Here is a 26,183-nt window from a genome sequence, read left to right on the forward strand (position 1 = left end):
TGGTTGGATATGTGACATCAACTCCTAGGGAACACCTGCTTCCCTTTCTGTGTACCCTGGAGCTGTGTACTCTCCCTTTCCCTTGGGCCCTGCCTGCCACACACTGCAGAGCCCATGCCCACCAAGCCCCCTGTGCCAGGCTTGCATGGGGACACCCCTGAGTCACAGGTTCTAGGCCACCTGGCCTCCAGCCCAGCCCCACTGGTGTGGGTCCCCTCCCACCCAGACAGAGGGCTTCCTCTTGGTCTGTGGTGGTTGGCGTTATCCCACTGGCCAGGTGGCCCATGAGACTGGCTCCACACCCAGCTCCCACCCTGCAGTCCACCAGGCCAGAGTCCCCCATGCTACCCCTGTCTGAGTTTTAGCCCTGAATGCTCTAGAGTTTATGCCTCCAGGGGTCCCCTTTGGGGTCCCACCCCAGTGTCCCTCATCATCTGTCCCATCAGAACGTCCTCTAAGGCCACAGAGCCTCCTGCCCTCGGGGACCCCAGATAGACCTCTCCTCCCTGACCCTCACTCCTGTCCCCATGACAGAGCTACTCTTGGCTAATCACTCCCCCCGCCTTTCCCCACCCCAGCCACTTCCACTTCTCCCACCAGTTCCTCCTTGTAGGTCAGAGTCCCCCTCACTTCCTCCTCCCTGGCAATCAGCGCTCTTGTCCGGCCCAGGGCTCCACACCCCACGACCCTCCCTGGCCAATGACAGCCCACCAGTGGACCTCAGCCCACTACTCGGAACCAGGTTAGTCCACTGGGGGACCAGGCTCTCCCATCTCCCATGAGGGTGGGGTCCACAGCCAGGCCGCGCAGTGTGGAGCCTCCCTCCCTCTCTCCCACTCTGCAGGCGGTCATGCACCCACCCCTACACTCCCACACGCCTCCCAGCCCCCTTCATAGGTCAGGTTCCCAGCTAGATGTCCAGGCTTCTGTCAGCTCCAAACGGTGTTTGGTCCGCGCCTAAGCTTTCATTAAGTGTTTGCTAGCCAGGTCCTGGCGAGAGAGCAGCCGGTCTGTGTGTGGAAGGGTAGGGGCCGGGTACCAGGGCCTCAGACCAGGCCTGCCTTGCTTTAGAGCCCCTGTGGAGGGCAGCCCAGGGCTGGCAGGCAGGAGGTGAGGACTCCGGGACAGTCTCCACCTTCACCAACCCACCGCTCCTCTGTGGGCCCCACCCTTTCCATCCACAAGACTGGGAAAAAACCCTTCTTTGCCTGTCCTGCTTCTTGGGAAATTAGATATGCGAAATGGCTTTGGGAAAGGTTAAAGAGCTCTCTACAGGTCAGAGGTCACAAAGGTCAGAGGTCACTATGGGTTGGGGAGGGCAACATATGGAGGCACTCCCAGCTAGCAGGCAGACCATGGTAGATCACAGAACGGCCAGAGGTGGGGCTGCAGAGAGTTTAGCAAAGGCAGGGAGACGCAGATCTAACTGCTTGTGGGAGCTGAGGGCCTGCGGCAGGGGCAAGAATGGAGAGGAGGGGAGGAGTCCGGCACCCCCCAAGGAGCAAGCAATAGGTGTCATCTCTGAGCAGCCCTTCCACAATTCTGTTCACACTGATGCCCTTCTGCTCCTCTTGGGCGCCTTCCAGGCCTGCTGGAGCCCCTCCATCTCTTTTGGGAAGCCTCCTGGAGGCCCCCAGCTCCCCAGGGGTTAGTCCACAAGCTTTCGCAAAGGCCAGCAGCAGTCTTTGTTCTTTCAGCCAGACTGGGATCTGCCCTAACCTATGCCCCGGGTTTTGGGGCTGCAGAACCAAGCAGGGGTGAGGAAGACAAGGCTGTGTTCCCCTCCCCCCCATCAGCCCTGTGTGACCTCTGAAGACCCCCCGGGTGGCGTCAGTGTCCCCATCACTGTGAAGGTGGGGAGGTGGGACCCGTGTTCGGGTCTTCCCTGCCCTGTAGCCCCGGGGCTATTTCTTGCACCGGAACGCTGGGGGGAGGGGGCGTGGTGCTCGCCCTTGGGATTTATGAGAACCAGACGTTGACTTCTCCCGTTGCGACATCTGGGCTTTCTCGAGACGCCCATTGTCCCCACGCCGGAGGGTCCGGGGCCCCCGCCGGGCGCCCACCCCACTACCCTACTACTCAGGCCACCCACCCGGCCTCCACCCGCCACGCTCCCGGGGCCACCACCCCCGGCTCCGGGGAACGCCTCTGCACGGCGGGGATTCCGGAGCCTGGCTTGGAGCCTGCTCCGCGAGACCCGGCAGCCGCGGACTCTTGCTCCAAATGCAGCGGCTGCAAGCCAGCTCCTAACCCCTCTGGGCCCCAAGGCTCGGCAGTCCAGCCGCCGCCACCGCCGCCACCCGGAGGCAGCGAGCAGCAGCGGCGGGCGCCGAACAGGCTCGTGCTGAGGGCGGGGGGCGCGGCGGGGGCGGGACCTGCCAGGGGCTAGGGGGCCGAGCCCGAAGAGGGGGCGGGGCCGGGAAGGCGCGCGCCGCACCGGCAGAGGGTAGGAGGGGGAGCGGGCGGGGCGCGCGCTGCGCGGGGCTGGGCTCGGAGCGCGCGGGGCTCGGCCGCCGAGCCGGGGCCGCGCTGGGCCAGTGAGGAGCGCACGAGCCTTCGAGGTTGTGGACGACGGAGGGAGGAGCCGCCGCCAACGCCAGCTCCCTCCCGGAGGGACCCCGAACACCCCGCTGGCCATGAGCAGCCGGGCCCCGGGAGGCCGGCCGCGGTCCGGGCAGCGCTCCTCCGGCGCCCCGGCCCTCCCGGCCACAGCTGCGCGCCTGTAGGTATGGCCTGCTTGTCCTCAGTTCCCTCGTCCCCCCGTCCATCACCCCGGACTCCATCCGTCCCTGAGGGCGCGCGTGTGTGTGCGCACTGCTGCTCTGGGGAGCGCGGCAGCACGCGCCCCGGTCCGCGAGTGTTGTCTTTGTGTGCGCGGGTGGGAGGGAGCGCGACGGAGGAGACGCGCCCCCGGCGGGGATGGACTCTCCGACCCCCATCCCGGGCCGGGCGGGAGTGGCGGGAGGGGCCGAGCCGCCTCCGGAGCAGCTGCGCCCAGGCCCCTTCCCTGAGCCCAGGCCCCTTGCTGGGGCCAGCGCAGCGGGCCCCCTGAAGGAGGGGTCTCTGGCTGGGGGCTGGGGGTGGGGGATGGTGTAGCGCTGGGGTCTCTTCCCTGGGCTGCGGGGGGCGGGGGAGGGCCAACCTGGAAGGAGGGTGCCGGCCACGGGAGGGACCCTATCTAGACCACCGTCGCTGGGCCGGCACGCCCTCCATTTGGCCCAGGCCTTCTTTCTCACGGTCTCCATTCTCGACCCGCCCACCCCGGGAACTCTCCTGCAGCTCTGGGTAGGGGGGAGGATCTCTGAGGGTGCCGGAGAGGCCGGCGCCTTTAAGAAGGGGCGGGTTCATGCCCTCCATTCAGTCTCTTCGGCCTCGGCCATTGATGAACCTGCGGGCAGCGCGGGGCCCGGCACCGCGCCAAACCAGCGGGCCAAGACCGGGCAAAGGCAGGGACCCCAGCAGCCCACGAAGTGAGGTCTTCAGGGGGAGAAGTCTGCAATGACTGGGACCCCTCAGGAGCCGCGCAGGGCTGACTGGACAGCCCCAGGAGTGACCGTGGACAAAGATAGGCCAGTTGGTGCAGGGGAGAGCCTCAGGGCTGGGAGTCAAACCTGGATTGAACACTACCTCTGCCCTTTGAGCCTCCATTATCTACCCTGTAAAATGGGGATGGTGCTGCCTACCTCCTAGCTGGGTGACCAGCAAGAGTTGCCCCCTCCAACACAGGTCGCTGAGCATGGGGTGAATGGGCACCCCTAAGAGAACGGAGGAGCCAGGGGATGGTTACCCTAAGAGACTTTGGCTGCCTCTGTTGGGGGGGTGGTGATCTGAACCACCCCCCCAACCCTGCCCCCCGCTTTGAACAAATCTCTTCCATCCTGGCCTCCCTGCTCCATCCAGGAGGCCATCGGCTGTGAGTGACCTAGAACCCTTCAGCTCTAAGAACTTTGGAGGAGGTCTGGCCGTGGGAGCAGTGGCAAGGTTCAGGGCGTTTATGGGGTTCTCAGAGACAGTTTCCCACAGACTGCTTCCTCTCCCCCTCTAGAGGGCGTGAATGATGATGGGCCGGAGATCCTGATGCAGGATAATTGAATGATCCTGAGGATTCAAGAGTTAATGCATATGCTTTTCTTCTTACCCTTACTGTGGAAACTCTGTCTAAAATTTCTAGACCCCTCCTCCCTACTTTGTGGGTGTCCCAGGGAGAACCCACACACACACCCAAGGGTGAGCTTCCCTAGGATGTGGGACCCCCACTCAGGTGGAGTCTGGACCCCCAGGGCTGAGCATTTGGTTTCAAGCTGACTCGTGCCAGGCTAAGGGCCTCTGTGGCGTTTCTCATGTAATCTTCACAACAACCCTGGGGGTTTGGTTCTATTATTATCCCCATTTTGCAGAGAAGGAAACAGATTCAAGGAAGTGAAATGACTTGCCCAAAGTCACTCAACCAACAAGCCAGGCTTCCAAATCACTTCTCTCTGGCAAGAATCTGGTTTCTACCTCCTGCACTGCCTGTCTATTCTGGGTTGTAGGGAATTGGGAGTTTAGGTATATTGGGCCTCCTGGCAGCTGTCCCCATGCCATTCGGGTCCAATCTTAGAGCCTGCCTCGCTTCCTGCTCTTTCACTGTGCACGTGGGGCCGGAGGGGCGGCAGCAGCTTTGGAAACTGGGGAGGTTTCTCTTCCCCACTCACCTGGGTGGGTCTGTTTTTATGGCTGTGCTCTGTCCCAGGGGAGAGAGCAGGGATGACTCGTCAACATCTAGAGGAGGTCACGGCCCACACCTGTTTGGGCAGAGCAGTGTGTGGGAGTACAGCATCTTTTGGCTCCTCTGGGTGAAGCAGAGTTTGGGCTCCATTCTCCAGATACTTCCAACCCTCTGTGTCTAGGCCCCACCTGGGGGCGGGTATAACACCCAGCTGGGGGCTCACGGTTTGGTAGAGAAGACAGGCCACAAGCCATGTGGTGTAGAGGGACGAGGGGCAGGGGGGGCAGAGTGGAGGCCGGGACAGGACAAAGTGGGGCATTCCCGGGGCCCCCTTGGGCTCAGGGACCTGCCAGCTACCGGGGCAGAGGAGCCGGTGGGGCAATGCCGGGCTGCATGTTGAGACTCCGAGCAGTGGACAAGCAGGGGTTGGAGGAAGAGGATGTATTAAAACTTGGATGTGGTGAGTTTGAGGTGTCTGGAGAGCAGACAGGCTGGGAGTTCAGTTGTTTGGGGAAAGGCCTGGGGAAGCTTTATAAGCATCCACAGTACCCGGAGTTCTGGAATACTCAGAAACGAGGAGAGGCACTGGAGGTCTCAGTTAGGAGTCGCTGGTCTGTGTATCATGAAAAAAGCCAGAAGGCAGACTGGTGGGCTAAGTGGTTGAAGGGGATGTCTGGCAGATTTGGGGGGCTGGGCTATGGCCCAGGGAGGTCTGGGAGGGTTATGAATCAGGGCCTAGGTGAGATCCATGACACTGGGAGAGAGGGAGAGACTGCGAGGCTCAGGCCAAGGATGGAGAGGGGTTGGTGTGTCTGCTCTGCAATGCCAGGATGGCGGGCCAGTGCAGCTAGAGCCATCCCAGCCTGCTCTCCACCTACAGAGCCTGTCCAGGAGCTGTCCAGCACCAGGTGCTCCTGAAGGAGGACAGGCTTCCGTCCTGAGCCCCCAGGCCCCGGCTTAGCTTATTGTCCTGGGGCCCGCTCCCCGCTCATCTGATGTGGACTTCCTGCAGGGCCCAGCCCTGGATTCCCCTGCCCTCCAGCCTGTCAGAGAGCCCTTTCCTCTGAGGATGGCCATCTCCTTTCCCCAGGCAGGGCCTGGGTCCCCCTACTGTGCCCTCAGAGGGAGGGCTCCCCAGGGACAAAGCCCTGCTGGGAGTAGCATGTGCTACAGGAAGGGACAGACCTGAACTTGGCTTCACACACCCCCCTCACCAGCCTGTGGCCCTGGACCCACCAGCATGGCTCCTGACACGTGGTGGGAGTCCAGCACAAATCCAGTGAGTGGTGGGCCAGTCACCTCCCTCGCCAGAAGCTCATTTCCTCATCTGTATGACGGGAGAATCCTCACTTCCTGGCAGGGAAGATGTGAGGGGAGAAGGGTTTTAAACGGGCATAGCCCAATTGGATGTGAGTCCCAGAAAGGTGACCTTGGCCACACTGTGGAGCCTGGATTTGTCAGGGGTTGGGGGGGATCGTGGGAAACAAAGAGGCTTGGGAGGAGTCCTCTGCCCAGAGGAGTGGGAGGAAAAGCGGGAATGAATATGAGACATTTAGGAAGTAGAAGCAGAGGAGCTTTGATTTTTAAACAAGTTACGTATTTAATCCTCATGACAGCCCTTTGAGGTCAGTGCTCTTTTACCCTCTGTTTAACAGATGAGGAAACTGAGGCCCCAGGAGGCTGAGTCACACGGCTAGGAAGCAGAGGAGCTGGGATTCAAAGCCAGCCGGTCTGGCTCCAGATCTCAGGCCTTTAACCACTCCACTGTCCCATGTGTCAGACGGCCAGATGTGGAGGAGGGGAGACGCCCCGGCCACGGGGCCCCTGTGATGGAAGCAGCTGTCGGATGCAGCTGTGGGGCCCCCTTGGACCAGGGGTCTGCAGGTCCCAGAGCCAGAGGGGCTTGTCAAGCTCGGGGGCTCAGCAGAAGGGCTTCCCCACTCCCATGGTGGCAAAGGCTGGCAATTGCGTGGAAGGCGTGAGGGCACAGAGCTGCTCCGCCAGCTTTTAGCAGCCACCTCCCAGCGATGCTCCTCAGCACAGGCCTTGGACCACGAAGCAGGCAGGTCTGCGTGGGTGAGCAGGATGGTCCCACTTTACAGCTATGGAAACTGATACTCAGAAAAGCCAGGGCCAGCTGAGTCCCGCACCGCCCCTCCCTCCCCTCACCCCGACCCCCACAAACAGGGGCAGAGTCCCAAGGGTTCTTAATCCACACCTGTCCCTGTCGCTAATCAGAGCACCCTCCTCCCCAGACCCACTCTGCAGCAAAGACCCAGTCAGTTCAAGAGTATTAAGACCAGAAATCATGCCCACTCCTGCCTCCTGCCAGGGTCATGGGTTGAGCACAGATATTCTGGGTGGGGAAGGTCAGGGAATTCCAGCTGCACATCCTTCTTGCAGGAGGCCTTGGTTCAGGGCCTGCCCTGTGGGGACACTTTTTGAGGGGGGTGGGGTGGGGTAGGGGGTAGACTTAAGAACCAACGCCCAAGTACCAACAGCGAAACACACTGAGCCCTGGGTACTCTGCCTCTGTCGCGGGCCCGAAGGTTGTCTGTGTGCTGCAGGGGCCAGGGTGCAGAGGGGCGACCGGGGGATACGGTCCCACAGAGGCCAGGAGGGCAGCTGAGAGGAGGCTTGGTGGTAAAGTGCGCGGTCGGCTGGGCTGGGCCAGGCCAGTGGTCCTGAGAAGCCCGGAGGCCAGGACATTGGTGATCGTGGTAGGGGCCAGCTTCCTGGAGGGCAGGGGGCAGCCGAGGGAGGCCTTATCTCCTCTCCTTGTGTTGGGGAGACCCCAAGAAGAGGCCTCGGTTTACCCATCATGAGTGGTTCGCGGTAGGGCAGGGGAGAGGGTGGGGAGCGCTGTCCAGCCCAGCCCGGAACACAGCACAGAGGAGGATGCCGCCCAGGCCTTGCCCCCCACCCAGAGGGCAGCCTTTCAGGTTGCTGGGCGGCTGGTGTGCTCTGCAGGGCCTCCTTCCCTCCCCCTGGGGCTGGTTGTCTCCTGTGGTAGGGAGGCCAGCTCCAGCTGGGGCTCCCCGGAACACCCCCCCCTCCCCCACAGGTGTGGGCCTGGACCCCGCCGGTGCCTCCCCACCCCTCCAGGCCGCTGTCCACTGTGCACTGGATCGATTGGGCACTGGCCCATTAGCGGGGTGGCTAGGCCGCCTCATTAATATTTTAAGGAATGACCTGGCCAAGGGGTCCGGAACTGCGTGCCACTGGGGGCTGATGGCTGGCTTTCTTTCCTCTTTTCCAATTGTCAGTGCTATTTTTACCACCGGAAGGCCAGCCGCCCCCTCTCCCAGGCGTCTAACCGGATGGGGGTTGGGGGATTCTCCCGTCTGGTTCTTGGCGGAGGGGTTAGGAGAGTCCATGGCTTGGAAAGGCAACAGGCAGGGACTGGATTATGCTTCCCCTCCCCATCCCACCCCCTGCCCTTCCTCCGTGAAGCCCCATCCCATTACTCTCTGGCCCTGGCAAGATGGGAACAAAAAACATAGCTCCAGGAGGAGAAGCCAGACAGCCCAGCTGAGCCTGGAAGAACCCCAGGGTGATGGACTGGGGAGGGTAGTTTGCCCGCCCAGGGCCGCTGGGGGGCCACCACCTGATCCCCAGGCCAGGCGGAATGGGGGTGGGGCTCCCTTTGTCTCCACCAGAGTCCTCATAGAAGAAGCCCTTGAAGGTGAGAGGCAACCTCCTGCCTGCCTCTGCTCCCACCCCTAGAGGGACTGTAGGGCCCCAGTCTTCAGTGTCCAAGGGCCATGACAGGGGCCGCTGGAGGCCACTGCTCCAGCACCCCATGGGGAGCCGAGGCCTCAGGAGACATAGGGCCTGGCCCGAGACAGGGCCCACATCTCCCACCGGCCAGTCCATTGCTGTCCCGCACTGACTCGGCGGGTTTCTTCTGGCTCCCTGGGGCCAGAGGAGGGGGAGCTGGGACCCGGCCCATGGAAGCAAGAGGGCCAAGGACCACAGGGGCCATGGGAGCTCAGGATGGAAGAGCCAGTGTAGGGGGAAGGCTTCCTGGAAGAGGAGAGTGTTTTACATAGCCTAAAGGTGGGGCAGAATTTGACTAGTCAGCAGAGTGAGGAAGAAAGTTCCAGCCGGCTGGAGAGTAACACAGGCAGAGACTCAGGTGGAAATTCCCAAGGAGCCACTGGAGGAGGGAGAGCCCAGGGCCTGCTGGAGTCAATCCATAAACCTTCGCGGACAGGCCAGACAGTAGGAACCCGGTGAGTTCGTCCACCCTGCTTCTGGTACCTCTGGGTTCCCCTCCCCCTGAGGCTCTGCTTTTCCCACATCTGGGTCTGTGGTCACCTGCAGAATGATTCATTGGGTGTCACACTGACTCGTCCCTGGAGATACTTCCTGGCTCCACCCAAAGGTTTGGAGAGCCCTAGTCCTGCCCACAGGTACACATGGATTATAACATAGCAGAGACCACTTCCTGTGCTGTCCTTCCAGGGAGGGGCAGCCCCTCATCCTCATTTTTTTTTTTCTTCACCATGCCACGCAGCTTGCGGGATCTTAGTTCCCTGACCAGGGATCGAACCTGTGCTCCCTGCAGTGGAAACGCGGACTCCTAACCACTGGACCGCCAGGGGATTCCCTCATCCTCGTTTTTAAAGTGAGGAAACTGAAGCCCAGAGGCTGGAGTTGAGGTCAACGTCCTTCACCCAGAGAGCAGTGGGGTCAGGCCTGGAGCCCAGGTCAGCAGAGTCCCTGCACTCGATCTCCTCCCCAGTTCTGGCCCACGGGCAGTTGGGAACAGCACACCGTGCCCTGCTGGGGCTGAGCCGTCTTCCTCTTGGCTTGCGGCCTCCCCTTCACAGAGAGCCATGCCTGGGCCTCAGTCTGTAACTAGGGCTGGGGCTCCCGGGCTGGCCCGGCTGCTTGTGACTTCTACCCCTGGCTGTACAGCCCCTGCCACTTCTGTGTAGCCCCAGCTGGACCCAGGGGACAGTGAGGGCTGCTGTGCTGGGCGTCAGGCCCGTAGACTCCTGGCCAGTCAGCAAGCGGTCAGGGCAGGGGAGGGGGGAGGTCAAGGCAGCCCCAACCTCTGTGCTTCCCAGGCCAGTGCCTGCCTAGGACATGTGCCCCCTACACTTGGCAGATTCCTCTCCGAGTTCCACCCCTACCTCCAGTGAGGCCTAGATGGGACCCTCCCCCCGCCCCCTCACCCAGTGAAAGCCTCTCCCCTGGGTCCTGTCCCTCCACTCTGCCCCTTCTCCTTGCCAAGAATATTCTCAACCAGCAGGAAGAGTGGGAGGGACGGGGATTGATGCTTGAGGATGTGGCACTGGGACCGACTTCCTCCCTGCCCCCACCTGCCCCATGGAGGGCAAAATTATGGCAAGTGGGGCATCCACACTTTGCTGCTGGCTCCAGTGGTAGCCCTTCCCAGGCTGCCCTGTCACCTAGTCTGACCCTCCTGGTGGTCTCAGGAGGGAGAGAGATGGCCCCAGTGGGGAGCACTGCCCTGCTGGGTAAATGGATGGGCTTGGAGCCCAGGGACGGGGCTTCACAAGCTCAGCTGCAGGGCCTCGTCCCCACCCCACCCTCAGAAATGCCCGCTCTCCACAGGTCAGGCCAAGGCCTTGGTGATGGTGGCAGGTGCATTCCTACTTCCACCCCCATTCCGGGTATATGACTCAGGCCTGCCTTCTGCCCCCAAGGAGTGCCTGTGCCAGGTGGGAGACAGACATGGAAACAGATACCTGGGGCACCCTGCAGTGGGCGCCTCGCTAGAGGGATGCACAGGCAGGAACTGTGGGAGCTCAGAGGAAACACCTGTCGCCTGGGCTGGGGAGGCAGGGGAGATCAGGGAAGCCTTCCTGGAGGAAGTGGCCCCTGGATTCATTCTTGAAAGATGAGTAGGAGTTAGCCAGATGAGAAGGAAGTGCAGGGCAGGAGAAAGGCCCAGCATGAGCCATATTCATGGGTGCCTCAGCCCCTCCCCCATGTCCTGAAAAGTCTGCCTCCAAGTTACTGCTCATGGCTGCAGTGAAGTCACTCTTCATCCTCTTTGCCAGCATGAAGCCCAATGCAAGCCCCCACCTCCTCCAGGAAGCCCTCCGAGCTCCCTGCTACTCTTCCCCCAGTGCTGGGGTGAGAGCCTCTGAGGAGACCTGCTGGTTTGGAAGGAAAACTGTCCTCAGGGCTAAGTGGCCTCATCAAGTGGCCTGTTTCCTCCCTGGGGCTGTCCTGTGGTTATTGACTGCAGATCGATGGCCAAGCTTGCCCCAAGGTGAGAGGGAATTCCCACGGTACCCTATGGCCCAGAGGCCCCGCAGATGATCTCACAGAAGTGGGGCAGCTATTTTTACCTGGCGATTAATTACAGAGTTTGGATCCCAGAGGAGAGAGGAGATGGTGCTCCCAGGAGCTGTGAGGGAAGGGCCGTGCTGGGAACTGTGGGGATCCTGGAAAGGCAGGCGAGAGCATGACCCCCTGTCTCAGTTCCCCTAACACTGGCCGGCCCCCTCAGACAGGGGCTCCCTAAGGCAGGGCAGGACCGCATCACTCCACTTCTTCTCCACCAGTAATTTTCACCCTGGTCTGTTGGGGAGGAGATGCATAAACAGAATGGCTGGTGCCCCCAGGAGTGATGGGGGATGAGGAGGCAAGGCCCCCAGATGACTAGACACACACCATGCAGTTTGGCGATCCGGAGTGAGAAAGCATGGAGGGGCCTGGGGATAGGAGGAGGATGGTGGGGTTCCCCGATCAGGGCCTCTTCAGGAAGGTCCGATTTGGATGGGAGCTCTGGAGGGAACAGGATTCCAGGAGGTGGGAACACAAGTAGAGCAGGCAGCCAGTCCACAGTGAGGGAAAGAAGTCTGAAAAGGCAGCGCCTTCAATGCCAGTATGAAAAACTGGTCATACTAGATCCACACTGGGAGGTGACCCCCAAAGTCTCAGAGTCAGCGTGAGAATCCCTGATCTGTCATTAACAAGCTGTGTGTTCTCAGGCCCCATGTGACGGCTTGCGCAGTGACAGCTGTGACATGCCTGGTGGGCTGAACACATTCATTTGTTCATTCATTCATTCAGTGTTTACTGAGTGCCTGCCATGTGCCCAGCACTGTGGACACAGCCACATATGAGACTGTCAAAACCACTGCCTTGGGCTTCCCTGGTGGCGCAGTGGTTGAGAGTCCGCCTGCCGATGCAGGGGACACAGGTTCGTGCCCCGGTCCGGGAGGATCCCACATGCCGCGGAGCGGCTGGGCCCGTGAGCCGTGGCCGCTGAGCCTGCGCATCCGGAGCCTGTGCTCCGCAACGGGAGAGGCCACAGCAGTGAGAGGCCTGCGTACCACAAAAAAAAAAAAACGCTGCCTTGTGGAGCTGGCATTCTCCGGGGAGGGTGTGGTGCTGGGGGGGGGGCGGTCCAGGGGGCGTGGAACAAGACCAAGCAAATGGATAAACAGAATGTCAGATGGGGATAAGCACTGTGGAGAAAAGTAAGCAGGCAAAGGGCACAGAGACACCCGCACTGGGTGGAGAATTTCTTATTCTAAATAGAGCGGTGGGCAAGGAGAGCCATCGTACAAGATGGTATTTGAACAGAAACCTGAAAAACGTGAGGGGGTGTGGGGAAAGGACATTCCAGGCAAGTACAAGAGAAAATCGCAAGTGCAAAGGCCCTGGGATGGGACTCAGGTGTGACCAGAGCAGAGTGGGCAAGAAGAGTGGCGGGAGATAAGCTCAGAGAGTCAAATGGAGGCAGATCATGTGAGGCCTTGGGGCCCATGGGTAGGACTTTGGCTTCTACTCTGAGCGGGGTGGGAAACCATTGCAGGATTCTGAGCAGCGGAGGGCCTGATCTGTCTTATGTTTTAGAAATGACTGGGTTCCTGGGTGGAGAACGGGCTATAGGGGGTGAGGTCAGGTTCCGGGGGACCAATGAAGAGGCTGCTAAAATACTGCAGGCAGGAGAAAGGGTTGCGTGGGTCCCAGGACAGCAGCACGGATGGCGGGGAGCAGTGGAGGGGTGGTGTTCTTGGTATACTTCAAAGGTAGAGCCAAGAGGATTGTGCATGACTTCTTCCTGTCCACCGAACTTTGGGGACCCTCAGAAGAGGGTACTCAGGGAAGCGAGGTCACTTGGAGGCTCACTGGGGACCCCATTTGAAGGCGTCTGTCATCCCAGCCTCCCTCGCCAAGCCCAGGAATGACCTTGGGGTTCCCTGAGACTGCTGTTTGAAGGAGAGTGCCCCTCTTGCAGACACGTGTCCCCCCTGCCTGGTTGTCCTCCTCACACATTGAAGCTGCTCTGAAAGGCTGCACACAGCCCTGGGGGAGTGGGGGAGTGGGGCAGGTGGGCTCTCTGGACATGGGTCAGGAATTCACTCACTCGTTCCTCTCGCCTGCAGCCTCCGGGGGCTGCGATGGGACGGGAGCCATGAATGGTGCCGCCCCCGGCCCCGCCGCCGCCGCCGCCCCGGTCCCGGTTCCGGTCCCGGACTGGCGGCAGTTCTGTGAACTGCACGCGCAGGCGGCCGCCGTGGATTTCGCGCACAAGTTCTGCCGTTTCCTGAGGGACAACCCGGCCTACGACACGCCCGACGCCGGGGCCTCCTTCTCCCGCCACTTCGCCGCCAACTTCCTGGACGTGTTCAGCGAGGAGGTGCGCCGCGTGCTGGTGGCCGGGCCGGCGCCCCGGGGAGCCGCCGAGCCCCCAGACGCCATGGAGCCCGAGCCCTCGGGGCCCCCGGCGCTCAAAGCCGCGCCCTACGGCCACTCGCGGAGCTCCGAGGACGTGTCGGCGCACGCGGCGGCCAAGGCCCGCGTCCGCAAGGGCTTCTCGCTGCGCAATATGAGCCTGTGCGTGGTGGACGGCGTGCGCGACATGTGGCACCGGCGCTCCTCGCCCGAGCCCGATGCCGCCCCGCGGGCCACCGAGCCCCCAGCCGAGCCGCGCGACAAGTGGACGCGGCGCCTGCGGCTGTCGCGGACGCTAGCGGCCAAGGTGGAGCTGGTGGACATCCAGCGCGAGGGCGCGCTGCGCTTCATGGTAGCCGACGACGCGGCCGCGGGCCCCGGGGGCGCCGCCCAGTGGCAGAAGTGTCGCCTGCTCCTGCGCAGGGCCGTGGCAGGCGAGCGCTTCCGCCTAGAGTTTTTCGTGCCGCCCAAGGTGAGTGCCCACCCCCACCTGGGGGGACCGTGGAGGGGCTGGCTTCGGGGACCGCACTGCCTGATCTGATCGGCAGGATGGAGTATTCAGGGTCAGGAACCTGGGATGCCAGGGGCCCCCCTGTGCCTCCGGGACAAGTCACCCCTCAGGCCCTCTTTTTCTGCCTGTGAGGTGTCAGAAGGGCCCTCTGGCTACAGAAGGGGTTCTGGGTACTGTTCTTGGAGGTATTGGAGAGCCTGGCTGCCTGGACTCCTCTTCCTCACCTGGGGCCCCTGGGTGGCTGGAGCCTCCCCAGAGAGGAAAGCAGGCAGTGACATTGGCACACTCACAGAGGGCCTGCCGGAGGTCTGCGTCTGGCTCGGGGGAAATCTGCTTGTCCCCAGCTTGGCTGCCACGCTCCAGCCCAGCCCCTGCCCAGGTGGCCCCTTTCCGGCCCAGATTTCAAAAGCTAAGCTTCTAGCTGTCACCAGCATGGCCGCTCACCTAAGTGCACTGTGCCCTCCCCTCTCTTGGGGGCTCAACATCAGAGCCCTGAGGGCAGCTTTGGGTCTCCTCCACGGGAGCAAATCTGCCTTGTTTGGAAAGAGGGAATAACTCTAACAATAGTGCCTGCTTTCTGAGAGCCCTCATCCTCCCAGTTGCCCCGGCAAGGTGGGCAGCATGGTCCCCAGGTCACAGAAGAGAAGGGAACGAAGGGAGGGGGTGTGGCCTGCCCAAAGTCACGCAGCTCGCGGGAAGCGGAGCTGAGCTAATTATACCCATCACCCTGGTGGTCGCGGGAATGAAAGGAGCGTGGAGGTGGGAGCTCCTTGTGCACTGGGAGGTGTGGAAGGGTGGGAGGTTGTCCACCTGGGGCCCTCACCCACCTCTGGGCCCATTCTTTCCTCACTGTCTTTAGCCACCCTGCGTCTCGCCTCCTTCTCCATCTCCCTTTCTGTCGGGACTCTGGATGCTCCCCCTTGCCTTTCTCCCCTGGAGGTGCAGGGTGTGGGCTCCCCAAGGCTGGGTGCCCGTGAGCCGCATGAGAGGTGATTTCCCAGGGACACGCTGACTCTCTGGAGAGCTTTCTCCCCAAGTCCCAGGATGCCCAGGCTCACCAAGGACTTTTTGCCTGCCCAGGCCCCCACCTTTAGGTCCCTGAGAGAGTCATAGACCACTAAGCCCAACTCCACCGTTTGTCAGACAGGGAGACCGAGGCCCAGTGAGGGGTGGGAAGTGGGGTGGGGCTTGCCCAGGGTCACCCACAGGGCAGGGCTTCAATGCCTCTGGGCCCTGAGTGGCAACCACAGCTGCTCAGCTGTAAATAGCATGTCTGCTGCCCGCGAGGGAGGGGACACAGCAGCCGGTGCCCTCTGCCTTAGTCCACCCCCTGCAGCCCACCATTCACCGCTGGCAGAGGGCAGGCTTCCTGAGGGGTCACTTTCCCAACCTCTGAGAAAGGCAGGTGGGTTCCTATCCCAGATCTGGCCTCAGACCCTCCTTTTTTCATGCAAATGTTTGTGAATTCAGGAGTGAGCCAGGTGGGAAGCATGCCTGGTGAGGGCTCAGGTCCGGTTTCCCAAATATGTTTGGTTCCAGGGTGTATGAGCCCCACGGGGAGCCCCTGCTGACACTCCCCCTGCCTTTGAGTCCCGTTCACCCACCCGCAGTCCAGATTTCTTCCTCCTCTTGCCCCTGAAGGCCTAGCTGCACCCTTGGAGCAGACCGGGGCTTGGGGTCTGCAGGCTTAGGGGCTGTTTCTGGGACCCTCAGACTGCTCTTTCACACAGCCCCGTGTGTCAGGCTTCCAGCATCCTGCCCTCTCGCTCACACAGCAGGAAAAGTCTCCTGGACCCCAGGTGCCCTCATAGCCCTAGGCCGGCCAACCCTGGGACCCAGGGAGCAATGATGCTGGCCCCCTGCCATTAGGGAACCACCAGGCAAGTGATATTTGCTGGACTGGATGGTAAAATAAACCTCAGTGGGGTGAGCACAGGACGCTCTGGGGGCCACAAGGAGGAGAAGCTTCATAAGTGTTCACCAGGTGGCAGGGCCCCAGGACAGGCATTTCTGGAGACTCAAGCTGAGTGAGCCAAAGTCTGGGGTCGTGAAACAGCCTGACAGCTCCGTCCAGGGAAGTGGTAACAGTGAGCTGGAGCCGGGTGAAAGGCAACTAGGCCAGGACAGACGGGCCTCAAGTGCCAGGCAGAGGAATCACCACCGCCTGTGGCCAGCGGGAGCCCAGCGATAGTTCCTAGACCAGCCTTCACTGCAGACCTGTCTGCTCCACCCACTCCAGGACCGCGGCCCCTGCCCCGCTGGCTGGCTTGATGGCCTGCCATGGTCAGCCAAGCTTCGCAGTCACCGCCCCAAGCACAGCCCTGCTCTGCTGGATGGCAGCCAGTGCTGCCAGGAATTCCCATCCGCCTGCCCACCCAACGTGTGGCCCTTCCCTTTCCTCCTAAGAAAGCCCCTGTCCCAAAGCCCAAGCCCTGCCAGGAATCTCAGTCTCAAGGCAGCCCCAGGGGGCCTTCATGCCAGGGCCAGGAGCTTTGGGGCAGAGTGGGGGGTCCAGGCACAGAGTGGCCGTCCCCAGGAGTCCTGCCAGCTCACCTTGGTTAAATCCCACACTGGTCCCTTTTCCTCCACCTAGAGCACGGCCTGCCCGGCTCCAGGAGTCCTGTTCTGAGTTGAGGCTCCAGACCTGTGCTGTGGAAAATCTAGTCTGAAGGAGGAGATGAGCATTTTTTTTTAAATGAACTAGAATAGAATAGAAAATATCACACTCCATCACACAGCCAGGGTAAATATTGTCTGGTGAAACATGTGTTTCAGAGATATTTTTACCTGTGTGTGTGTACTGGGTCACAACGTCAAATGAATTTCTTACTATGGGTCAAGGTGAAAAATGTGAAAACCACAGATCCAGTAGGTGCGCTGGGCGGAAGGGCAGCTGGGGCAGAGTTCACCCCCTCAGGGCTCAGAGGTGGGAGACTCATGTCAGTCCCAGCTCTGTCCCTGACTTGCTGTGTGACTATATGGGGAGGTCCCTCTGTTTCCCAGGAGGTCCCTCTGTTTCCCAGGAAGTCCCTCAACTTACCCATCTGTGAAATGGGGATTGGGACACCTCTGTGCCAGGGCTGCCTGACATCCTAAGCTGAGGGCTGCTCTGACCTCTGGGAGTGGGGAGGGGGGAGAGGGCTTCTGGAGGTCCTGGGGCCACTGTCTCACTGCCCTTTCCTCTGGCCTCCCAGGCCTCCAGGCCCAAAGTCAGCATCCCTCTGTCGGCCATCATTGAGGTCCGCACCACCATGCCCCTGGAGATGCCGGAGAAGGACAACACGTTCGTGCTCAAGGTGAGCCCCACCCCGGGCCCCACAGATCCCTCATGGGTGGCAGAGCTTGAGGGCAGTGTCGGGGGAGGTGAGGGTAAAGACCAGCAGCAGGGCAGGGGGAGGGAGCCCTGGTTGGGGGTCCCAGGATCCTACACAGATGTCAAGCATGTAGCTAAGAAGTGAATCCTGGCCTGGGCTCCAAAGCCAAATGCCCCAGGTGTCGTCCAAATCCACCGTGTGCGGCCCCGTTCCCATTTCCTCCTGCGCCTGGGTGAAGGTTCTGAGTTTCACTTCCTCCCCTCCCTTCCCCCACTGGAGTCAGCAAGCACCCACCCCACAGGCAGGAACTGGTAGCCAGCCTGCAGCCGTTATGCAAATGCTCCTGTCACCAGCACTGGAGTGTGGGAACCTGCCTGGTCCCACAGAGGGCACAAAGGCCCTGAGGGTGGGCAGGGAGGCACCCCAGTGAGTCTGGGGGCAGCTCCTCTTTTTCCCAGGCTCCACATCACTGGGGTGGCCTGCTTGGGTTGCTGAGGACATGGCTCCAGGCTGCCAGGGCTGTGGCCCTGTGCCTCCTTGGAGGATTAGAGGATGTTTGTGAGGCCAAGTCCCCAAGGAGGCCTGGTTCCACCCACCCAAAGCTGCCTGGAGGCCCCCCCGCACCTCCTCTCCAGGCTCCCGGTTGGGTTTATGTTTTTACTGTCCCTGTTTGTTTAGTCATGAACTCTCTTATTCATTTAGCAAACATTTGCCAACCCCATACCCTGAGTCACCCCAGGCGGGGGACTGAGGACACGGCCCCTCCCTGCCTGGCACTCTCATCTGCTGGATGAGACAGGTCAGAGCCTCGCCGCCAACAGCTGGGTGGCCTCGGTGTCTCTCATTACACTCAGGAGCCCTGAGGCCAACGGGCTCACCTGCCGGCCCGCTGGGGGCCTCAGTTTCCCCATCCGTTCAGAGAGGGGATGAAGGCAGTTCCGAGGACCATCCCAGCTCTGAGATGCTGGGAGTCCAACTGCTCTTTACTGAGACACGCGACAAGAAGCTCAGAGCCCAGGCCTTGGCCTTAGAGACCTGGGTTCAGGTCCCAACACCTCCACTGAGTGCTAGTGTAACTTTGAGCGAGTTACCTGACCTCTCTGAACCTCTGTCTTCTCATCTGTACAATAGGCAAAGCATCACCTCCCTCATGGGGCTGTTGGGAAGAGTTCATCAGACAATGCATGTGCAGGATCACACTCTGGGCCCGGCTTTCTCCTCCTTGTTACCCTTCTGGAGGCTTCTTATCCCAGGGGTGTGGCCACAGAGGCGGAGTTCCAGGCTCAACGGCGTGTGGGCCCTCAACTCAGTGCTGGGCCAGCCGGCCCCTCACAGACTTGAGGGTTGTGATGCCCTTCCACCCCACCTCCTCATCCCTTACCCGGCCAGCATGGCCTCCTCCAGGGCTGCACCTCCAGGGCCTGAGGACCTGAGCTCAGCAGGGCTAGACATCATCTCCATGATCCCCAGGGGTGGGCCCAGGAGGAAGGGGCTGCTGAGAGTGTGGGCTCTACCCTGGGACCCCATTGTCTTCCCTGCTGCCCTCACCAGTGAGCCCCCAAGGGGGAGGGGCTCCGGAGCCTTCTGCTGAGGGTGCTGACTGTGATCTGGACTCTTGCCACCCCCTCCCCAGGTGGAGAACGGAGCAGAGTACATCCTGGAGACCATCGACTCCCTGCAGAAGCACTCGTGGGTAGCTGACATCCAGGGCTGTGTGGACCCTGGGTGAGTGCCCAAGTGCTCCTGGGATGGGAAGACGGGGTGGGGGGGCCTCGCTCGGCTGTGCCCTTGGTCCAGCCTTCACGGGGAGCAGCTTCCTGGTGAGGGTAGGAGCTGAGCTTGACACATGGGCTTTTCTCATTGCGGTCCCATCCAGGTGGGTGCTGGCCGGATCACCCACACCCCCATTCCCAGCAGGCTCTGTAGGTTTAGGGTCTGGGGACCTGGAGTGAAGTTGAATCAAGTCTTTTTTTTTTTTTTTTTTTTTTTTTGCTATACGTGGGCCTCTCACTGTTGTGGCCTCTCCCCTTGCGGAGCACAGGCTCCGGACGCGCAGGCTCAGCGGCCATGGCTCACGGGCCCAGCCGCTCCACGGCATGTGGGATCTTCCCGGACCCGGGCATGAACCCGTGTCCCCTGCATCGGCAGGCGGACTCTCAACCACTGCGCCACCAGGGAAGCCCTGAATCAAGTCTTGTTCTCACTCCAGGGGAGGCTGAAACCACTAGGAGAGGGGTAGTGATGGGGTGAGCCCAAAGTGCCAGGGGTGGGGGACCAACCGGGAGGCCCCTAATCCAGTCCTGGGGCTCCGAGAAGCTGTCGTGATAGAGGTGCCCCCCTTCTCTGCGGCTTAAACAAAGGGCAGGCCTGAGCCTGGCAGAGGGGACTGGGGGCGGCAGGGAGGAGGGCAGAGAGAACAGCCCAGCAAAGGCTGTGGACGTGTGTGAGGACCTGGGACTCGCAGGGAATGTCAGGGCCCTCGGGTGACTGGAATTAGAGCCGATGAGGAGGAGACTTCTGTGGGAGCCCCGGAAGCTGGTAGGTCGGGGCAGTGGGGGGCCATGGCTAGTAATAAGCAGAGGGCAGCTATGATCAGCTGTGTGCAGGAAGAACAGCAGGGAGGCTGGCTGCACCATGCGGGAGAGATCCCGAGGCCAGAAGGAGGAGGGGCAGGCAGGCCAGCCAGCTAAGCATTTGGCAGCCAGATACTGGGGTGAGCCAAGCCCCGGGGGAGGGGCTGCTGCCTTCTAATTAACAGCTTCATTTAAGGAAGCACAATTAAAGTGCTGAGCGCCTCCCAGCACCCCCCCACCCCGCCACCCCCATCTCCAAAATGGTCGTTATCCCTCCTGTGCCACCCTCCCAGCCATCGGCTCCGCACACTCGTTCCCCAGCCCTCATGAAGGTGAAGCTCACTTTGCCGTACTGTAGAGCTGACACAGATGGGGAGACAAAGGCCCAGGGAAGGGAGCTGGCCCCGGCCCCGCCCACCACCACGCCCTGCCCCTGTATGAGAGCCTCCGTGGGATCCTAGGAGGAGGGCCGCCTGTCATGGGTTAGGGGGCAGGGGTCATGTGACCTCCAGGAGAGCTGCACGCACCAGGAGACATCTCCATATGGCCCGGTCACTCACATGGTGGCCACAGAGCAAGCTGAGGGTGTGACAGAGGGACGTGAAGGCAGAGGGACAGGGCTGATGCTGGCCGTGGGACTGTCTGCCACTGCCTGGCTCCACGAGCAGCCTGTGGTCCGAGCCCCATGGCAGGGCATGGTTGCGCTTTCTTGCCTTCACAGGGACAGTGAGGAAGACGCCGACCTCCCCTGTGCCCGGGGAAGCTGTCTGGCCAGCCGTGTGGCCTCTTGCAGCTGTGAGCTCCTGACGGATGGTAGGTGGGGACAGAGCTGGCTGGAGTAGTGGAGGGCAGGGTCGGAGGGGACGGTCGCTCAGAGATGGTCAGACAGACAGACGTGCTTCTCACCTGCCATTTCTTCAGCAGCGGACGTGCCCCGGCCCCTAGAGACAACGGCAGCCGTGGTGACAGCCCCACACAGCCGAGCTCGAGATGCCGTCGGGGAGTCCCTGGTCCATGTCCCGCTGGAGACCTTCCTGGAGACCCTGGAGTCCCCAGGTGGCAGCGGCGGTGACAGCAATAACACAGGTGCGGTGGGGCTGCACTCTTCCCGCTGCCCCTCCCTGCGCCCCCGCCCCAGGCCACAGGCACCCCCAGGCCTCTCCCAAGCCCTTCCTGAGCCTCAGAAGCTGTGACATTTCATCCCACTGGGTCCTTTGCACAGCTACTCGGTTGTTCTGGCTTTTGCAGGCTAGTCCGGGAACGTGACCCCTCCCACGGGCCCTGGTTTCAGTAGAAAACGCTCACAGAAAGGGGTGCAAAGGATTGTAACGAGGGCTTGGGGACACAGACACTTGATTTGTTCCCAGGTTTGTTGCCGACTTAGAGGGTGACCCCAGGAAACTAAGTGATCCCACCAAACCAGAGAAAATTGGACGATGATTATGAAATAAGCATATTCTGATGTTATACATACAAGCAGATACAGCAGGGGTATTGAGGAGTTTTGTTACTGGTTCAGGAGGTGCAAGAACATTTCATATATGTTATGTGAGAACAGAAACCATTTGCCAATTGCTTTTTTTTTTAATTAATTAATTTATTTTTGGCTGCGTTGGGTCTTTGTTGCTGCGTGCGGGCTTTCTTTAGTTGCAGCAAGCGGGGGCTACTCTTCGTTGCGGTGGCTTCTCGTCGCAGAGCATGGACTCTAGACGCGCGGGCTTCAGTAGCTGTGGCACGTGGGCTCAGTAGTTGTGGTTTGCGGGCTCTAGAGTGCAGGCTCAGTAGTTGTGGCACGCAGGCTTAGTTGCTCCGCAGAATGTGGGATATTCCCAGACCAGGGCTCAAACCTGTGTCTCCTGCATTGGCAGGCAGATCTTAACCACTGTGCCACCAGGGAAGCCCCACCAATTGCTATTAATGGTCTATCCTTGAGACAAAAGGCACCCATTCCATCATTTGATACATTCTTATCATTAAGCTATTTGCTAAACCGGTTTGAAGTTTAAATCTACATTCTCTTATTCTATCATTTTCTCTTCTCTGTGCCTCAGTTTACCTCATATGTTTAGTGGGTGGGTCAGCTCCCTGCCTCATTCTAAATTATTCAGCAGCATCTTACATGCAAAAACCCAACAAGATGATGCATCCCTTTTCTCGTTGATGTGCCCCCTCTCTCCCCCACGCCTCTCACACTGTCATCCCTCTGCAGTGGAGTACGGAGCAGAGCCGGAGCCCGGGGCTGAGCCCGAGCTGGAGCTCTCTGACTACCCCTGGTTCCACGGGACACTGTCACGGGTCAAGGCAGCTCAGCTGGTTCTGGCAGGCGGGCCCCGGAGCCACGGCCTCTTCGTGATCCGCCAGAGTGAGACTCGGCCTGGGGAGTACGTGCTGACCTTCAACTTCCAGGGCAAGGCCAAGGTAAGTCAGGGAAGGCAGGGGGCACAGGGGGGAAGTATCCAGCCCAGGGGGGGGCGGGCTGAAGTGGCCCTGGTCCTGAGGCTGCACCTGCGCCCAAGAGGAGGATCCATGGGTGTAGGGGTGGCATGGCTTCCCACAGGCCAGGCCTACCCCTGGCCATGCCCCGAATCACTCGCATCCCTCCTGCACCTCTCTGTGGGGCTACAGTCTGCCCCAGACATGGCTTCGCCATTATCCGATGAGGAAATCACCTGCTGGTGGCCGAGCCCCCAGGAGGCTAGGCCCTTCTGAGGGTTTGACTTTGACCCTGTGCATTGGGGATCACGTAGCACTAGGGCTTCTGAGAGTCTCCACCGAGAGCCACCTCAGTACAGGGCTGGGGTCAACCAATGCTCCACACACCCAACAGCCCCTCTTGTCCCCTGCTCAGCACAGTTCACCAGCCCCTCGTGGTCCCCAGCTGCGGGCCAGGCCTGTGCTCAGACCAGGCCAGGGGATGTGGAAGGGAACCACATGCAGTGGGCCCTAGAGAACCAGGCAGAAGAGGAGGAGCTGGGCCCGGCAGGAGGGCTGCAGAGAATGGGGGGCCAGAGGAGGCTCCTGACCCCACCAGCCAGAGTAGGAGAGGATCTTGACCTGAGATGTGCAATGGACAGAGAATCCTTGAGGTGAAGACAAGTGGAAGGGTGGTCCAGACAGGGCAGGGCCAAAAAGGCACGACTATGAACCCAGAAGCCGGGCTCTCAAGGAACGGCACTGTGTGCTGATAATGACCTAAGGCACAAAGGGAAACATGACAGAAAGTCCAGTGACCGTGGGGGGGCTTCAGTGTGACAGAGTGAGCAGGAACCTCCAACTCCCCTCCGCCCCATCCCGAGTTTCCGCTAAGGAAACAGACACAGCCCTGGCTCCTCCCAGGACACAGTTTCCATCAGTCCTTGCTGGAGGAGGGGGCACCCTAGGACTCCTGCTCCAGGCCTGCACTGGTAGCCAGTGTCCCAGCCCCCGGCTGGCCCGGCTCAGGCCCTCCCCTGGCCCCATGGGCAGCACTTCCCTGGGGACACCCCCTTGGAAAGCAGCTGCCCTCACCAGTTCCTCTGACAACCAGGCGCTTTACGCTGTCCCTGGCAGCCTGACCCGGAGTTTACTTCTCAGCCAGCACGGCCCCAAGGCAGCCTCCTAGGAGGGCCCGGATCTGATGCATGCCCAAGCCAGAGGCTCGGATGGTGCCCAGCCCACCGTGGGGCATGGGGCAGGCCGGTGGGGTCGGGGGGTGGTGTCAGGGTGTTTGGTAGGGGAGACAGAGCGGGAGGCTCCACTCGTTCCAGGGCAAAAGCCAGCCGTGAACTTTGTACTCACCACAGCCGGTGCCTCTCAGAGTACGGTGTCCGTCCAGAGTCCTGTGCAGAACTGGAGAAGTTAGTGGTGGGATAGAGCAGCTTCCTACTCATACACCTCCCAGGAAGGAAGACCTCTGCCTTACGAGGCCTCCCTTTTCACCTTCAGATAAGAAATGTCTGGAATGTTTTTCCAAAGACTGAGAGGCACACGCTCCCTGGGGCCCAGCTCTGCCCTGGGTCTCTGTCCCCAAAGCCCCCCCCCCCGACTTGAGGCTGTGGTGTGACCCCACTATGCTGTTCCTTTTGGGCTGAGCCCCTGCCCTGGGCTGCCATGAGTGCTCCCTGGGTTTGCCCACACTGTTCTGGCAACTTCTGGCCCTGCCGAGTGGCAGAACTCACTCATGGGAACACTCCCCTCCTCCCCAGGGTTTCTCTCTCCTGTACTAGGAGGCCAGCTCCCCCGTCCCCTGCACCCTCCTGTCATCACCCCTTTTGCCACACAAACCCCAGAGACGGCCACTCTTCCCCTCGTGAGATACACCACGGAGCAAAAAAGGGCTGAAGCCAGACACCTGTGGCCCCTCCCTCCCTGAGGCGCCTGGCCCAGGTGGGCGCTGTTCCTCCGCGCTCCACGCTCTCCCGCTGCAGCACAGTTGAGTAGCATCTGCAGCCATTCCTCCCCAGCCACCCTGGGGGTTGTTTCCAGCCTGCTGGGCTTTGCCTGTACCGGGACACTGGGCAGACCCCTAGCTGCTGGGGTGGGAGGGTCATCCAAACACGAGTTCTCTTCCTAGCTCTGTGCTCTGCGGCTGTGGACAAGTCTCTCCCTCCCTATGCCTGGGTTTCCCCATCTCTAATATGGAGGCTGTAATCTCTACCTTCTAGGGCTTTTGGAGACTAGGGATGGAGGGGGTGTGTGAAAGGCCTGATGTGGGTGCTCCCAGCATAGGGACAGATGCATGCTCCCTCCAGTCGCAGCCTGGCTCTGTGGCCCTCATTCCCCATCCCCGCCACAGGCATGACCCCCCCCTAAGATGGGCTCATGTGTGAGGGGCCCCCACTCTGACACCACCCCTGTGGCCTCTGTGAGACCTGGTCCTCCCCGTGACCTTCCAAGGCACTTGCCAAGCATGGGGCCAGTCTGGGACCCCCGCACCCCACACTGACCACACCCATCTATGCCCACAGCACCTGCGCCTGTCCTTGAACGGCCATGGGCAGTGCCACGTGCAGCACCTGTGGTTCCAGTCTGTACTCGACATGCTCCGCCACTTCCACACCCACCCCATCCCGCTGGAGTCCGGGGGCTCTGCAGACATCACCCTTCGCAGCTATGTGCATGCCCAGGGCCCCCCACCTGGTAAGACGCCCCTACCTGGCCCGTGCAAATAGACAGGTGGGCAGTGGGGGAGGGCATCACCCTCAGGCTGCCACCCTGCTAGACCCAGTGGGATGAGCACCCGGTCTTGGGCAAGTTGTAAGCAACCCGGCCATCAGGATTGGCGGGAGAGTGGCAGCCCTGAGGGATCCGTGTCCTGAGTAATTCCCGGCAGGTGGAAGGGGGTGGAGTCCCTTAGATCCCTGCACAGGTGGGGCTCAGTGCTGAGCTGTTGAAGGAAGGAAGCCTTGGAGGGGTGAGTGAGGGTGCCCGGCACGCGGGTGGAGCGCCGTTTGCGTGTGTGCGCTGCCGCCTGTACCATGACTTTAGTTATCGGGGAGGTGGGCTGGAACCCGGTGCACTGAATTTGGGTTCCCGGCTCCCTGTGTGATGCCAGGCCACCCCGTTCCTCCGGGGCTCTGGCCCCTGTCTGCACGCCGGGACTGGGGGGTGGCGGGGGGGAGGCCAGGGCCCAGGCTTGGCGCTGACGGCCCGCGGTCTCCCGTTGCAGACCCCGGGCCCTCGCCCAGCGCCGCGCCCGCGCCCGCGCCCCCCGTCTGCTGGAGCGAGCCGGCCGGCCAGCACTACTTCTCCAGCCTCGCCTCGGCCGCCTGCCCGCCCGCCTCGCCCTCGGAGGCCGGCGGCGCCTCGTCCTCATCCGCCTCGTCGTCCTCGGCAGCGTCTGTGCCCGGCGCCTCGCGTCCCGTCGAGGGCCCGCTGAGCGCGCGCAGCCGCAGCAACAGCGCCGAGCGCCTGCTGGAGGCGGCGGGCGGGGGCGCCGACGAGCCCCCAGAGGCCGGGCCGGGAGAGGGCGCCCGGGGCCGCACGCGCGCCGTAGAGAACCAGTACTCCTTCTACTAGGCGGGCGCGGGCGGCGCCAAGGCCCTGGGGCCACCCGGACCCGCCCGGCCGCGGGGCGATGGCCCACGTGGCCGTCCGTCCCACGGACCCTGCCGGCTCCCGCCCAGCGCTGGGTGGGAAAAGCGAAGCTCTTCAGTGAAGACATAATGTTATTAAAGAGCCTGTTTTAGGGACTGCACCTGGCTCTCCGTCGTCCTTTCTCCTGCCTTGGCCTCAGGCACGGCTCCTCCTGGGCCTGCCAGGGAGGAGGGAGAGCCACACACGGGCCCCCTGTTGAGCCCACCGTGGCCTGGCGCCTGCCCGGCCCCCACCCAGGTCTGTCTTGGGGACCCGGCACCCCGTTGGGCGAGTGAAACCAGGCGACAACCGGCAGTCCTGAATGAGGTGCAGAGATAAAGCGCTGGGCCCAAGAG

The 26,183-nt window shown here is 61.5% G+C and overlaps 1 protein-coding gene across 3 annotated transcripts; it reads left to right on the forward strand.

Annotated features, from left to right (window-relative positions):
- The first annotated feature begins 672 nt into the window (after positions 1 to 672).
- SH2B2 (SH2B adaptor protein 2) lies at positions 673 to 25,867 on the forward strand. 3 transcript variants are annotated; one of them, XM_082644598.1, is made up of 9 exons: positions 673 to 742; positions 13,087 to 13,847; positions 17,081 to 17,182; positions 18,834 to 18,925; positions 20,495 to 20,586; positions 20,695 to 20,859; positions 21,983 to 22,191; positions 24,720 to 24,891; positions 25,421 to 25,867. In XM_082644598.1, exons 1-9 carry the CDS (start codon positions 700 to 702, stop codon positions 25,768 to 25,770), a joined length of 1,986 nt encoding a protein of 661 aa, XP_082500724.1. In that variant the 5' UTR covers positions 673 to 699; the 3' UTR covers positions 25,771 to 25,867. The 3 variants fall into 3 exon arrangements, with proteins under 3 accessions (XP_082500724.1, XP_082500725.1, XP_082500726.1); XM_082644599.1 differs by having other exon boundaries at positions 20,698 to 20,859; XM_082644600.1 differs by lacking the exon at positions 673 to 742 and adding an exon at positions 2,585 to 2,726.
- The last annotated feature ends 316 nt before the right edge of the window (positions 25,868 to 26,183 follow it).

The sequence above is a fragment of the Mesoplodon mirus genome, assembly GCF_964341445.2.
Source record: "Mesoplodon mirus genome assembly, chromosome: 15".
NCBI lineage: Eukaryota > Metazoa > Chordata > Mammalia > Artiodactyla > Ziphiidae > Mesoplodon > Mesoplodon mirus.